Genomic DNA, 13,219 nt, shown 5'->3' with positions numbered 1-13,219 from the left:
GATAACACGACTGACAGGACTCCAAGAGCCCCTTTGACACTGAGGTGGCAAAATCCACAACCCTCATTGCCCTGACAACAGCAACTCTTGCATCCTCCTGTCCAATCCACAAACAGTCAATAATCTTAAACAACGCCCAAACACACCCTTCTTCCTGCCCACGGCCGGCCCAGCAAGAGCCTTCAAAAGGCTGAATGTTTAACTAAGCGTCATTTTTCTCGGGAACCTTTTCTTGACTTCTGATATAACGAGTTTGCCTCCTCACCTGAGTCTGTGTCTGTTTCGCATTTCTGTTTGATCACTGTCGACCCGAATAAATTTTCAACTTGTTCTCGGTGAGCCTTCTTTAAACCTTTCAAAATGAAGTCAGTACAGTAAGACTAAGGTGAACGTGCGGAGTTTGGCCATCTAGCCAGATTGCCGGGATCCCGCCAGCCCGGCTTGTTGGATCTGCGCCAGTGCGGGTCCAGTGGCTCGGCTGGCGTGGTTCGGGCAGTCTGGCTGGAATATCAGATTCCTTCACATCCAACACCGTACATGAAGAGGGCCAGTCTTTCAAAGACTCCCTGGCCACTACGCCCCTGCTTCCAGAACAAAATAGCAACTTCTCCTGACCTTGGAAGGCTGTGATGTCTGAAAGGTGACGTCTGCTGCTATCCAGATCCCTCTTGACTTCTCTCCCTGAGTCCAGATCTTCTCCTGGCGACTGCCTTTTTGCAGATACACTGCAAGGGCTTGGTCTGTCTGGTTGAATCCTGCGGTTTTGAGTTGCTCACTTGAATATTATGAATTATTCAAGATGCAAAAAAGTGTCACCCACCTCTCATGGAGAAGTAAAATCGTAGGCAGTATTTCATGTTCGCAGCCAGTGTCGGACTGACTAAGTGACTCATGTAGCTGGACTGTGTGCTCAGCTGGGAGTGAGCCAATAAGAAAGTCCCTGAAAGACAACAAGCATCATATTGTTCATCATAGAAAGCTGAGACAAGTAAAAAAAAAAAAAAAAAAAAGAATACAGTAAATTTATCCTACCTACTCCGGATGTGTGGTCCCCGTTTCTAAAAATATTGGGTTTTACAGAAACTCTCCTCCACAATGATCCTATCGACTGGTCCTGTGTGTACTGGCACAAATCTGACTCAAAGTCACAATTGGCAATGGAGGCATCAAAGGTTGGCTCTGTTAACAAAAAAAAAAACAAAAAAAAAAGCTATTCTGGGAATGGCTCAAATACTTACATTTGAGAGGCTCAGAATTACAGGCCGTTTCAAGTCACCCCACAGCATCTCAATGGGATTAAGATCTGGGCTTTGACTCGGCCTTTCCAGGACTCTCCATTTCTTCCTTTTCAGCCAGTCTTTGTTGGATTTATTGGTATGTTTTGGGTCATTGTCATGTTGCAGGGTCTAGTTTCGCTTCAGCTTAAATTTTTTCACAGATGATCTCACATGTTACTCAATCACCCTCTGATACACGATAGACTTCATGGTGGATTCTGTGATGGGGAGCTGGCCAGGTCCTGGTGCAGTAAAGCATCCCCAAACCATGACACTTCCACCTCCATGCTTCAAAGTTGGTATGAGGTTCTTTTCAATGCTGTATTGGCTTCACGCTACGCCTGAACGATATTGGAAAAAACTATTGCTGCGAATTTTGGGGGGGTTTGCGATAATTTGCCATATCATATGGCGATATTTAAAAAATATATATTCAAGAAGTCCCGGACCCGATTGATCGGAGCCGATCGATCGGGTCCGATCACGTCATTTTCAAAGTATCGGAATCGGCAAAAAAATATCGGACATGCCTTTTTTTAATTTATATATATATTTTTTAATTAAATCGTTTTCTAATTGTATGTAACGTTACAGACAAAATGTCTTACACTCATCCAGAGTCTTTAGTTAGTCAAATGTATCGCGTTAATGGCGGTAATTAATTTTTTAAAAAATTAACCACGTTTAAATATTTAACGCAATTAACGCATGTGCTGCACGACCCACTCACGCATTGTCGCATTCAATCTATAATGGCGCCGTTTTACCTATATATAGAGCTAAAAGGCAGCGTAAAATGACTAGAGTGAATTTTGGCAGTGTTTGGAACCTTTTTTTAGTTGGCTAAAGCCTTAAAATCCCTCTCTCAACAATTAGAAATGTCGTGGGAAGCAATGTGGGGAAGAAAGGTAGTAGTTGATCTTTTTCTTAACACCCTATATTATTTCCCAACGCAGAGAAGATATATCAATTGGTGCCACTACGCACAGTCATGGTTGCACTTCCCATCATGCATTTGGGCAGAACAGTTAAATGGCTACAGTATCATTTACTGAAAGCTCAACAATTACACTAGATGGCAATATTTAGTCACAATATACAAAGTCACATTTATCCTTTAAGAATTACAAGTCTTTCTATCCGTGGATCCCTCTCACAGAAAGAATGTTAATAATGTAAATGCCATCTTGAGGATTTATTGTCATAATAAAAGAATACAGTACTTATGTACTGTATGTTGAATGTATATATTCGTCCGAGTTTTATTCATTTTTTTCTTAATGCATTGCCAAAATGAATATGATCGGGAAAAATTATCGGGAATGATTGGAATTGAATCGGGAGCGGAAAAAAAAGCAATCGGATCGGGAAATATCGGGATCGGCAGATACTCAAACTAAAACGATCGGGAGCAAAAAAACAAACGATCGGGAGCAAAAAAAACATGATCGGAACAACCCTTATATATATATATATAATATATATATATATATATATATATATATATATATATATATATATATACATACATACATATATATATATATATGTATATATGTATATGTATGTTTTTAAAGACATTTTTACTAGATTACTTGAATAGCTGTTTGGAAAGACTTTGGATGACTCACCATGACCACAGTGTACAGTATTCCATCGTTTTTCGTGGTTAATAGGGACCAGAACCGGCCGCGATAAGTGAAAAACTGCGAAGTAGTGCATACAAGACATTGTTAACTTTAATAAGCAAGTGCAGCAGTGACTGAGAGCTGGGAGAGGGGGTGAGGGAGGCTGTGCGAGCGAATGAAGCAGAACAAAGGTTTGTGGATTGAAAAAAAACAAACAAAACTATCGCACATCCTTGCGATGGGACTATCGCGCATGCGCACATCGTGATGGCAATTTTTAAACGATATATCGTTCAGGCTTAGAACTTCACGCCAAACATGCCCTCTCGTCTGATGTCCAAATAATTCAATTTTAGATTCATCTGTCCAAAGAACATTATTCCAGAAGTCCTGGTCTTTGTCTATATTCACTCTGGCAAACTTCTGACCTTCATGTTCTTCTTGGAGAGCAAATGTTTCCTGCTTGGACACCTCCCATGAATGTTAAATTTGTGTGGTCAATTTCTGATTGTAGAGGCATGCACTTTCACATCAACAGTAGCAAGAGCCTGCTTTAGGTCCCCTGATGACATTTTAGGGTTTCTGGAGGCTTGGACGGCCAGACCTGGGCATTTTGGAAGTTGTTTTGAATGTCCTCCACTTGTAGACTATTTTTTCAAACAGTGGAATGGCGGGTTTTATATTCTTTTGAGATCTTTTGAAATCCCTTAACAGACTCATGAGCGTCGACAATCTTCTTTCTGAAGGCCTCAGAAGCTCCGTTGATCTCACCATGTTTTTTCTCTCCAACAGTCTGTCAGTGTTGAAAGTATTCTGCGATGAGGAGTGGGGCAAACTTTCTTCAGACTGATGTCAAAGACTGGTAGATGGCTACAAAAAGCATCTCACTGAAGTTATTTCAGCCAAAGGGGGTAACACTTGCTATTAGGTGGTAGGGTGTTCTTTTTCCTCAGAATATGCATTTTTGTTGATATATTTGCTTTAATGGATGAACCAATGATAATTTTTGTTGTTTACCTGCAATTACATCACTTTCTTTTCCAGAGATGAAGAAAAACAAGATCAGACATTCATATGTGAACACTTCTTAATAAAGAACTGAATATACTGGACTGTCTCAGAAAATTAGAATACACAATATTCTAATTTTTTGAGACAGTCCTGTGTATTAATACAGGACTGTCTCAGGAAATTAGAATACACAATATTCTAATTTCCTGAGACAGTCAGGAAATTAGAATACACAATATTCTAATTTCCTGAGACAGTCCTGTATATATACACAGGACTGTCTCAAAAAATTAGAATATTGTGTATTCTAATTTCCTGAGACAGTCCAGTATAATGGGGTGTCCTAATTTTAAAAAATTTAAAAAAGTCTTTTCTGTCACTTTTTAAAAAAAAATGGATATATGTCAAAAATATAGTTTGCTATCATTTTAAAGTCACTAGCACCTAGCACTAGCACAAAAGATTTTAGTCTGATATATTAACATCCAGCATTTTATCAAAATGTGACTCTTCTGAATCATATTTGAATGAAGCAATGACATTTAGTGGCTCACCCGTGTCAGAGCTGCAGAATTCAGGCGAAAATGAAATGTCATCAACTGCAACGTGCCCGCCTCTCGGGCTATTGAAGGCCACCTCGAACACCACCTGGAGGATACGCCACCAGTACGCAAACACATACAGTACTGTGCAAAAGTTTTAGGCAGGACACCTGCCTAAAACTTTTGCACAGTACTGTATATTTTTATTATATTATGTATATCCAGGATATACTGTATGTATATATTTTCCCCAAGTGGAGGCTTCCATGATCCTAATAAATTTAATAATTAAAAAAATATATATACAGTACTGTGCAAAAGTTCTAGGCAGGTGTCCCGCCTAAAACTTTTGCACAGTACTGTACATGCAGTGCTGTTCAGGGTTGCAGGAAGCTGGCAGCTATTCCAGTCAATCATAAAGCATGATGAAACAGGACAAAAAAATAAAAGTTAATTCTTACCTCCACTGAATATGGAGCTTTCAGGTCCACTTGCACAGGTACCCACTCTCCAGGTTTGTCACTCCATTCACTCTGTGTTTCAGGCTCAGCCCTCCACAGCTCCTGGTACTGACCTAGTCGGTCACGGGTGTAAACAGAGAAAAGGTTCCCTCCCTCATCACTGCGTTGATAGTGGAACGTCAGGCAGCCAGACATTGGCACCATGGTCATGGGGGACACCAGTTTGGCCACTTCTTTAAAAGTTTTGGAGTAGATGGAGTCCACATACATGAAGTGCCCTAAAAAAAAACAATAGTGAATTTAGTTTCCCCAGACTAATGGACCACATGCAGACTTTGTCTGCAATGGTCTTTGGGAAGTCTGTGATTTTTTTTTTAATTTTCTTTTTTTTTTTACATTTTGATAATTAAGCAGTCAAAACAAAAATGTTGCCATCATTATATTTAGTTTTCTCCACAGAGGTGGAAAACTGAAGTCAATTTCATGTTTCTTTGGCTTAGGCCTATAAACAAAATTTACTGTGTATACTGTAGTTTGAGCTAAATTACCCTGAAAGGAAATGTGCAATGTTAAAGCTTAGACAGTTCCAACAAATGATGATAATCAAATCAGAAGAAGTATTTAAAAAGTAGTAGTGTTGAAACGATAAAGCATTTAAAATGACATCATTGGTTATGAAGAGTGCTAAGAAATAACGCACTGATGCTATGCAACAGTGTTGTTTTTGGCAGCCCTTTTAATTTTTGTCTTAGTCTTTTTGACAAAAATACCTAGTAGTCTTAGACATATTTTAGTCATTTCAAAACGTTTTCGTCTTCGTCTAGTTTTCGTCTTATACATATATCGTCTAGTTATAGTTGACAGTTACTCAAAATGTTTTCGTCTATAAAATTCAAAGTTTTTGTCCAAAAATAAATAAAGGTTTCCAACAAATCCGAATGAACATAGACAGATGAGCACATATTGTCGCGTCTATAAGGACAGCACCAATTTTGTGATGATAATACACTCAGCAGGAAAAGCAGTACATTATTTTCCCAATTAAACCTACCTGGAAGCCACGAACTGTATGTTAATTAAAAAAAAAAAAAAAGTTGTCCGAGCATTGAACACAAAATGTTGAAAGAGGCATATTGGACCAAGAAAACAAAAAACAAATATGTCCGGAGCCGCGAAAAATTAAAAGCCTAAATTATAAGCCTTATAATTAAGGCAACACATGCTGTATGTACAATATCTATAGTAGCTACAGTATATTTGCCTACTATCAAAATGACTAAGTTGGCTACAAATATATAATGAGCTTTCATGATTAAATGTTTACTTTCCCTGCAGTGCATCCTATAGAGCAGGGGTCCCCAACGACCGGGCCGCGGACGGTATCGGTCCGTGGCGCATTTGGTACCGGGCTACGCAGAAATGATACAGTGCGGCAAATAAGTATTTAGTCAACAACTAATTGTGCAAGTTCTCCCACTTGAAAATATTAGAGAGGCCGTTAATTGTCAACATGGGTAAACCTCAATCATGAGAGACAGAATGTGGAAAAAAAAAAACAGAAAATCACATTTTGATTTTAAAGAATTTATTTGCAAATCATGGTGGAAAATAAGTATTTGGTCAATACCAAAAGTTCATGTCAATACTTTGTTATGTACCTTTTGTTGGCAATAACGGAGCCTAAACGTTTTCTGTAACTCTTCACAAGCTTTTCACACACTGCTGCTGATATTTTGACCCATTCCTCCATGCAAATCTCCTCTAGAGCAGTGATGTTTTGGGGCTGTCGTTGGGCAACACGGACTTTCAACTCCCTCCGCAGATTTTCCATGGAGTTGAGACCTGGAGACTGGCTAGGCCACTCCAGGACCTTGAAATGCTTCTTACGAAGCCACTCCTTTGTTGCTCTGGCTGTGTGTTTGGGATCATTGTCATGCTGAAAGTCCCAGCCACGTCTCATCTTCAATGCCCTTGCTGATGGAAGGAGATTTTCACTCAAAATCTCTCGATACATGGCCCCATTCATTCTTTCAGTCGTCCTGGTCCCTTTGCAGAAAAACAGCCCCAAAGCATGATGTTTCCACCCCCATGCTTCACAGTGGGTATGGTGCAATTCAGTATTTTTTTTCCTCCGAACAAGAGAACCTGTGTTTCTACCAATTTTTTTTATTTTGGTTTCATCTGACCATAACACATTCTCCCAGTCCTCTTCTGGATCATCAAAATGCTCTCTAGCGAACCGCAGACGGGCCTGGACGTGTACTTTCTTCAGCAGAGGGACACGTCTGGCACTGCAGGATTTGAGTCCCTGGCGGCGCATTGTGTTACAGATAGTAGCCTTTGCTACTGTGGTCCCAGCTCTCTGTAGGTCATTCACTCGGCCCCCCTGTGTGGTTGCCCAACGACAGTCCCAAAACATCACTGCTCTAGAGGTGATCTGCAAGGAGGAATGGGCCAAAATACCGGCAACAGTGTGTGAAAAGCTTGTGAAGAGTTACAGAAAACGTTTGGCCTCCGTTATTGCCAACAAAGAGTACATAACAAAGAACTGAGATGAACTTTTGGTATAGACCAAATACATATTTTCCACCATGATTTGCAAATAAATTCTTTAAAAATCAAAAAATGAGATTTTGTTTTTTTTTCCACATTCTGTCTCTCATGGTTCAGGTTTACCCATGTTGACAATTACAGGCCTCTCTAATATTTTCAAATGGGAGAACTTATACAAATAGTGGTTGACTAAATACTTATTTGCCCCACTGTATGTAAAAAAAAAAAAAAAAAAAAGTTGTCCGAGCGTTGAACACAAAATGTTGAAAGAGGCATATTGGACCAAGAAAACAATAAACAAATATGTCCAGAGCCGCGAAAAATTAAAAGCTTTATAATTAAGCCTTATAATTAAGGCAACACATACTGTATGTACAATATCTATAGTATCTACAGTATATTTGTCTACTATCAAAATGACTAAGTAGGCAACAAATATATAATGATCTTTCATGATTAAATGTTTACTTTCCCTGCAGTGCATCCTATAGAGCAGGGGTCCCCAACGACCGGGCTGCGGACCAGCACCGGTCCGTGGCGCATTTGGTACCGGGCCGCGCAGAAATAATAAATAATTTATTAACGACCGCATTCTGGACGATTGACTTTGGCCTGTGCCGCTTAACAAACCAATATCCCTGTCTACTCTAGATATACAACTACAGGATAGGAGGTCGTCATAGAAATGCATTGATTGGACTGTTAGCAGTGCATCTTGTTCGCTCGGCCTCGATAATAACGTATGACCTAGGTCGTCACCCATCACATTTGTTCCCGGAAATAATTAGCCTCCACACTAGAATGACTGAAAAACAGACATCTTTGGACAGATTTTTTCACGGGAAAAGGGAACCCGATGAGCCTACAACCTTGAAGAAAACAAAATCTATGCTCCTTCCCAATCACTAAAGACCCACAAACTTGGAAGGAGTGGATTCGTGACCCGTATGTGAATAAACCGAGTAATTTGAGCATGTCTATGCAACAGGAATATCAGCTTGTAGAGATCGCAAATCACGGCGACCTTAAACGTACATTTGAGAGAAGAACTCTACCGAGGTTCTGGATTAAAGTCATTTCGGAATATCCTGACATCGCTAGGAGAGCACTGCAAACTGTGCTACAATTTCCAACATCGCATCTGTGGGAAGAGGGGTTCTCTCTCTCTCCCATCTCGGGACCATTTCGTCGCGAAACAAGCTCAGGCCTCCCACTAATTCAGCGGGTGAGTTGTATTTTCCCTGCACTTAACACGACGGGGCTAAAAACAAATGTCATTTTATATTTGCTGTATTTTTCTGCCGCACATTGCCAGTGTTCTGACAAATTTGGCATGCGTGTAACGTTAAAAATGATTCGAAGTACACACTAATAACTTTCTTTAAAGAAAGGATTATTAACTTGCGTTTGCCATGTTAGCTGCACACAACAACTGCATGCAGCTCTCTCACTTAACGACTTTGCCGTGTCGTTAAGCATTCATTTACGCCATTTTCGTGTTGAACATGTATGTTTATGATGTAAATAGTTTTTTTTAGCACCGTTGGATAACATTGAGAGTCCAACTGAATATAAAAGAGGGCTTTTTTCACTGCCACAAAAGCATTGAGAGCAAAATTTCATAGGGGTACAAAATTTGACAGAACACCGGTTCGTGAAAAAAATGACCCAAATCACACCGGTCCGTGGTGCAAAAAAGGTTGGGGACCTCTATTTTAGAGGACGCTCGCCATTTTGAAGCTAATGCTAACGGTAATGCTAGGATTTACATTTAGCGTCTGAAGATCACTCAGCACAGACCTTTAAATTCTAAAGCAACACTGCATATTCATATAAAACACATCTTACTGTGTTTCCAAACAAGCAAGATGGAGCGCAACCTAGCTTGAAACACATCACACTAGTGTTGTATCGGTTGCGAACGATTCGTTCATTTTGAACGAATTGTTTGGGTGAACGAGACCGAACTAATCATCATCTGCACTGATTCGTTCTATGAAGTTGGTGCTTGTTTGCTGCGTGGGAGGGCGTTGAGCAGGCGGCAGCGTCTTCTGACATCGCACACGACCAATCAGACGCCAGCCTCATCGCGGGCAGGGGAGGGAGCGGAAACAGAATCAGGGCGTCTGTCACTCCCTTCCACGTATGGCCAATAAGCAGCCAGCGTGCAGGCAGGGGGGCAACACTGAGTTTTGTCACTTCCCGTTCAGTGACTCGGTCCTCCGGTTCCTGACCTTGCTTGCTGCTAACTTGGCTTTCCAGTAATGACTATGCGGTGAACGAGTCAAAAAATGAAAGGAAATGACTTTGTCACATATTTATTTACGTGGAGCCTATCAAATGCTGCTCAAACAGACAAAAACACCACACAAATCTAGCGAGCATGGTTTAGTGTACTACTTTTCTCAACAGACTCGGGACCACCTATGACAACATACTATCAAATTTACAGTAATTTAAAACACGGGTATCTACGAGGCAAGCAAAAGCTGAGCTGCGGTCGCGTGACGGCAGTGAAGGGGGCAGAGAACTGTCACTATATGGAGGCTTCATGGCAGCGATATTTACCTTATATATGCACAACGTGGAGCCTATCAAATGCTGCTCAAACAGACAAAAACACCACACAAATCTAGCGAGCATGGATTAGTGTACTACTTTTCTCAACAGACTCGGGACCACCTATGACGACATACTATCAAATTTACAGTAATTTAAAACACGGGTAGCTACGAGGCAAGCAAAAGCTGAGCTGCGGGCGCGTGACGGCAGTCAAGGGGGCAGAGAACTGTCACTATATGGAGGCTTCATGGCAGCGATATTTACCTCATATGTGCACAGAAAAAAAAGAATATTTAGTATGATCACCATAATACTGATTTGCAATGAAACTGTATATACATGTCAATTTTTTCTGAGTGTTTTTTTTTTTTTTTTTCGTGTCAGAGCGTGTCGGGTGTTGGTTGGTTTGACAAATTATGTCAATCCGTCCATCATGTGCTACTCAAGCGCCCAAAAACAACGCACGAGGACACGTGAGATGTCGCAATATGTCTACATTTTTTAACATACTAATGAGAGTAGAAAGGCGACATGGTAAAGAGCAAACAATTATTTCTCGTCAGCATTTGACAATCTGACATGAGGGGACGACAGGTGAGCTGACCGGATTATTTTATTTATTAATACCAGTGCAAAAATTCAATTCGATCAATCTTAATACTGATTTGCAATTAAACTGTCAAATATCAAAATGTAGTATTGTTTTTATTTTAGAGCAGCACATTTGGCAACTAGCTACTTACACTTTAGTTTTAACAATAGTGACCCAAAATAATAGTGATGAGCATAAAAACAAAAATACAACAGAGCGAGAGGTAAATATGATGTGTTGGTCGTTCCATATTTAGAAATTAAACTTTCGATTTATTTTTATTTTCGTGACAGCAAGCATGCTGCGTTGGCTGGTAGCAGCAGCATTGTATATGTGATCAAGAACATGCTAAAGAAAGTCCGTGCGCCCCGGACCCCAAACCCCCACTCCCCCCACAAAAGGACAATGTTTAACCGTGTCCTAAATCGAAATGCAAGCACGAGCAATGACTTTGAGCCCATAGAACTAGGACAGACGACGCGGAAGTTCTCCCTCGCTTTTGCAGCAGCGGGAGGGAGACGAGGCTGTCTGTGAAAGCAGAATGATATCGCCTGTCACTCATTTCTGAAACTACGACGAGCGGTCAATGAGGAGCCTGTGTGCAAGAGAGGGTGGGACCAAGCAATGTCACTTCCCGTTCAGTTATACTGCGAAGCGGTCTTTGGTGATTCGTTCGGCAACGTCACTTCCCGTTCACTAACCGAACGATTCATTTGGGCGGGGAGGGATATGAGGGGGGGGCGAACGATTCGTTGAACGATTTGTTTGAACGAATCTTTTTACTGAACGAACCGGAATGGATTCGTTTACTCAAGTGAACGACAGATCCCGTCACTACATCACACAGCGCCAGAGGTGGGTCGTAACGCATTACATGGACTCTGTTACATTTACTTGAGTAACTTTCTGAGAAAAAATGTACTTCTAAGAGTAGCTTTACTAAGCCATACTTTTTACTTTTACTTGAGTAGATTTGTGAAGAAAAAAAATCACTACTCTTACTCCGCTACATGAGTCGTAACATTTTTCCTCTTTATTCTACGTATTTACATATTAGATTTCTTTTTTTTTTTGCTAGCGATGCTATTACCAAGAGTAGCACTTCTAACCAATGAGACCTCGCAACAATAATCACATGACTCTGACTACACCAATCAGACGCAAGCTTGCCGTTCTATGATCGTGCGAGCCTGTTAAATCACGCGTTTATAAAGCACCTTAACAAATAAAGTATTTGACATAGAGCGCTGCCCTCAATATGAATCGAAAGCGCGGATTTAAAACTCCCAGTTTTTATTTAGCACCGATTGACCACGGAAAACCGTAGATGTGATCCTTTTAATTTCATAATAGTAACTATTAAGGAACTACAGTGTTCATTGTTAAGACCAGGAACTATTTTTTCCACTAGAGGACAGGGGACTCATGTTCTTTGAACGAGTAATGCTTCATTACCGTTTTTTTTCTCTCTCTTTAAGTGAATGAGATATATATATATATATATATATACATATACATATACATATATATATATATATATATATATATATATATACACACACACATATACATATATACATATAATATATATGTTAGGGCTGTCGAAATTATCGCGTTAACGGGCGGTAATTATTTTGTTAATTAATTATGTTAAACATTTGACGCATTTAACGCACATGCCGCGCTCAAACAGATTAAAATGACAGCACAGTGTAATGTCCACTTGTTACTTGTGTTTTTTGGTGTTTTGTCACCCTCTGCTGGCACTTGGGTGCGACTGATTTTATGGGTTTCAGCACCATGAGCATTGTGTAATTATTGACATCAACAATGGCGAGCTACTAGTTATTTTTTGATTGAAATTTTGATAAATTTTATTAAAACGAAAACATTAAGAGGGGTTTTAATATAACATTTCTATAACTTGTACTAACATTTATCTTTTAAGAACTACAAGTCTTTCTAACCATGGATCGCTTTAACAGAATGTTAATAATGTTAATGCTATCTTGTTGATTTATTGTTATAATAAACAAATACAGTACTTATGTACCGTATGTTGAATGTATATATCCGCCTTGTGCCTTATCTTTCCATTCCAACAATAATTTACAGAAAAATATGGCATATTTTATAGATGGTTTGAATTGCGATTAATTACGATTAATTCATTTTTAAGCTGTAATTAACTCGATTAAAAAATTTAATCGTTTGACAGCCCTTAAAATATATATATTAGTTCTTTGGCTTAATGTGGTTATGTAATGGGTTATTGTACAGTATCATTATAACAACAGTTCATATAGATAAGTTCGTGCTGAGAGAAAAAAAAAAATCACCCATTGTTTAAAAAAAACAAAACAAAAACAATCAGTTACTTAAAATGTTACTCATTACTTGGGTATTCTTTTCACTGGATACTTTTTTTTACTTGTACTTGAGTACATTTTTTGGATGACTACTTTTACTCTTACTTGAGTAATATTATTTTGAAGTAACGCTACTCTTACTTGAGTAAAATTTTTGGCTACTCTACCCACCTCTGCACAGCGCAGCACATCTCACATGAGTGAATACCACCCACACACTACCA

The 13,219-nt window shown here is 39.6% G+C and overlaps 1 protein-coding gene across 1 annotated transcript in view; it reads right to left on the bottom strand.

Annotated features, from left to right (window-relative positions):
- Positions 1 to 13,219, bottom strand: part of LOC130905745 (MAM domain-containing protein 2-like) — a 43,666-nt gene that overhangs the window by 14,013 nt on the left and 16,434 nt on the right. Inside the window, exons 7-11 of the mRNA XM_057819385.1 lie at positions 4,920 to 5,197; positions 4,471 to 4,564; positions 1,033 to 1,179; positions 821 to 940; positions 616 to 755 (exon numbers count right to left, since the gene is read on the bottom strand). Of these exons, the coding sequence (XP_057675368.1) occupies positions 616 to 755; positions 821 to 940; positions 1,033 to 1,179; positions 4,471 to 4,564; positions 4,920 to 5,197 (779 nt within the window). The remainder of the gene's footprint in view (positions 1 to 615; positions 756 to 820; positions 941 to 1,032; positions 1,180 to 4,470; positions 4,565 to 4,919; positions 5,198 to 13,219) is intronic.

Source organism: Corythoichthys intestinalis, chromosome 17 (genome assembly GCF_030265065.1).
Source record: "Corythoichthys intestinalis isolate RoL2023-P3 chromosome 17, ASM3026506v1, whole genome shotgun sequence".
Taxonomy (NCBI): domain Eukaryota; kingdom Metazoa; phylum Chordata; class Actinopteri; order Syngnathiformes; family Syngnathidae; genus Corythoichthys; species Corythoichthys intestinalis.
The sequence above is the reverse complement of the archived record's forward strand: the minus strand, read 5'-3'. Positions and strand labels throughout refer to the sequence as shown.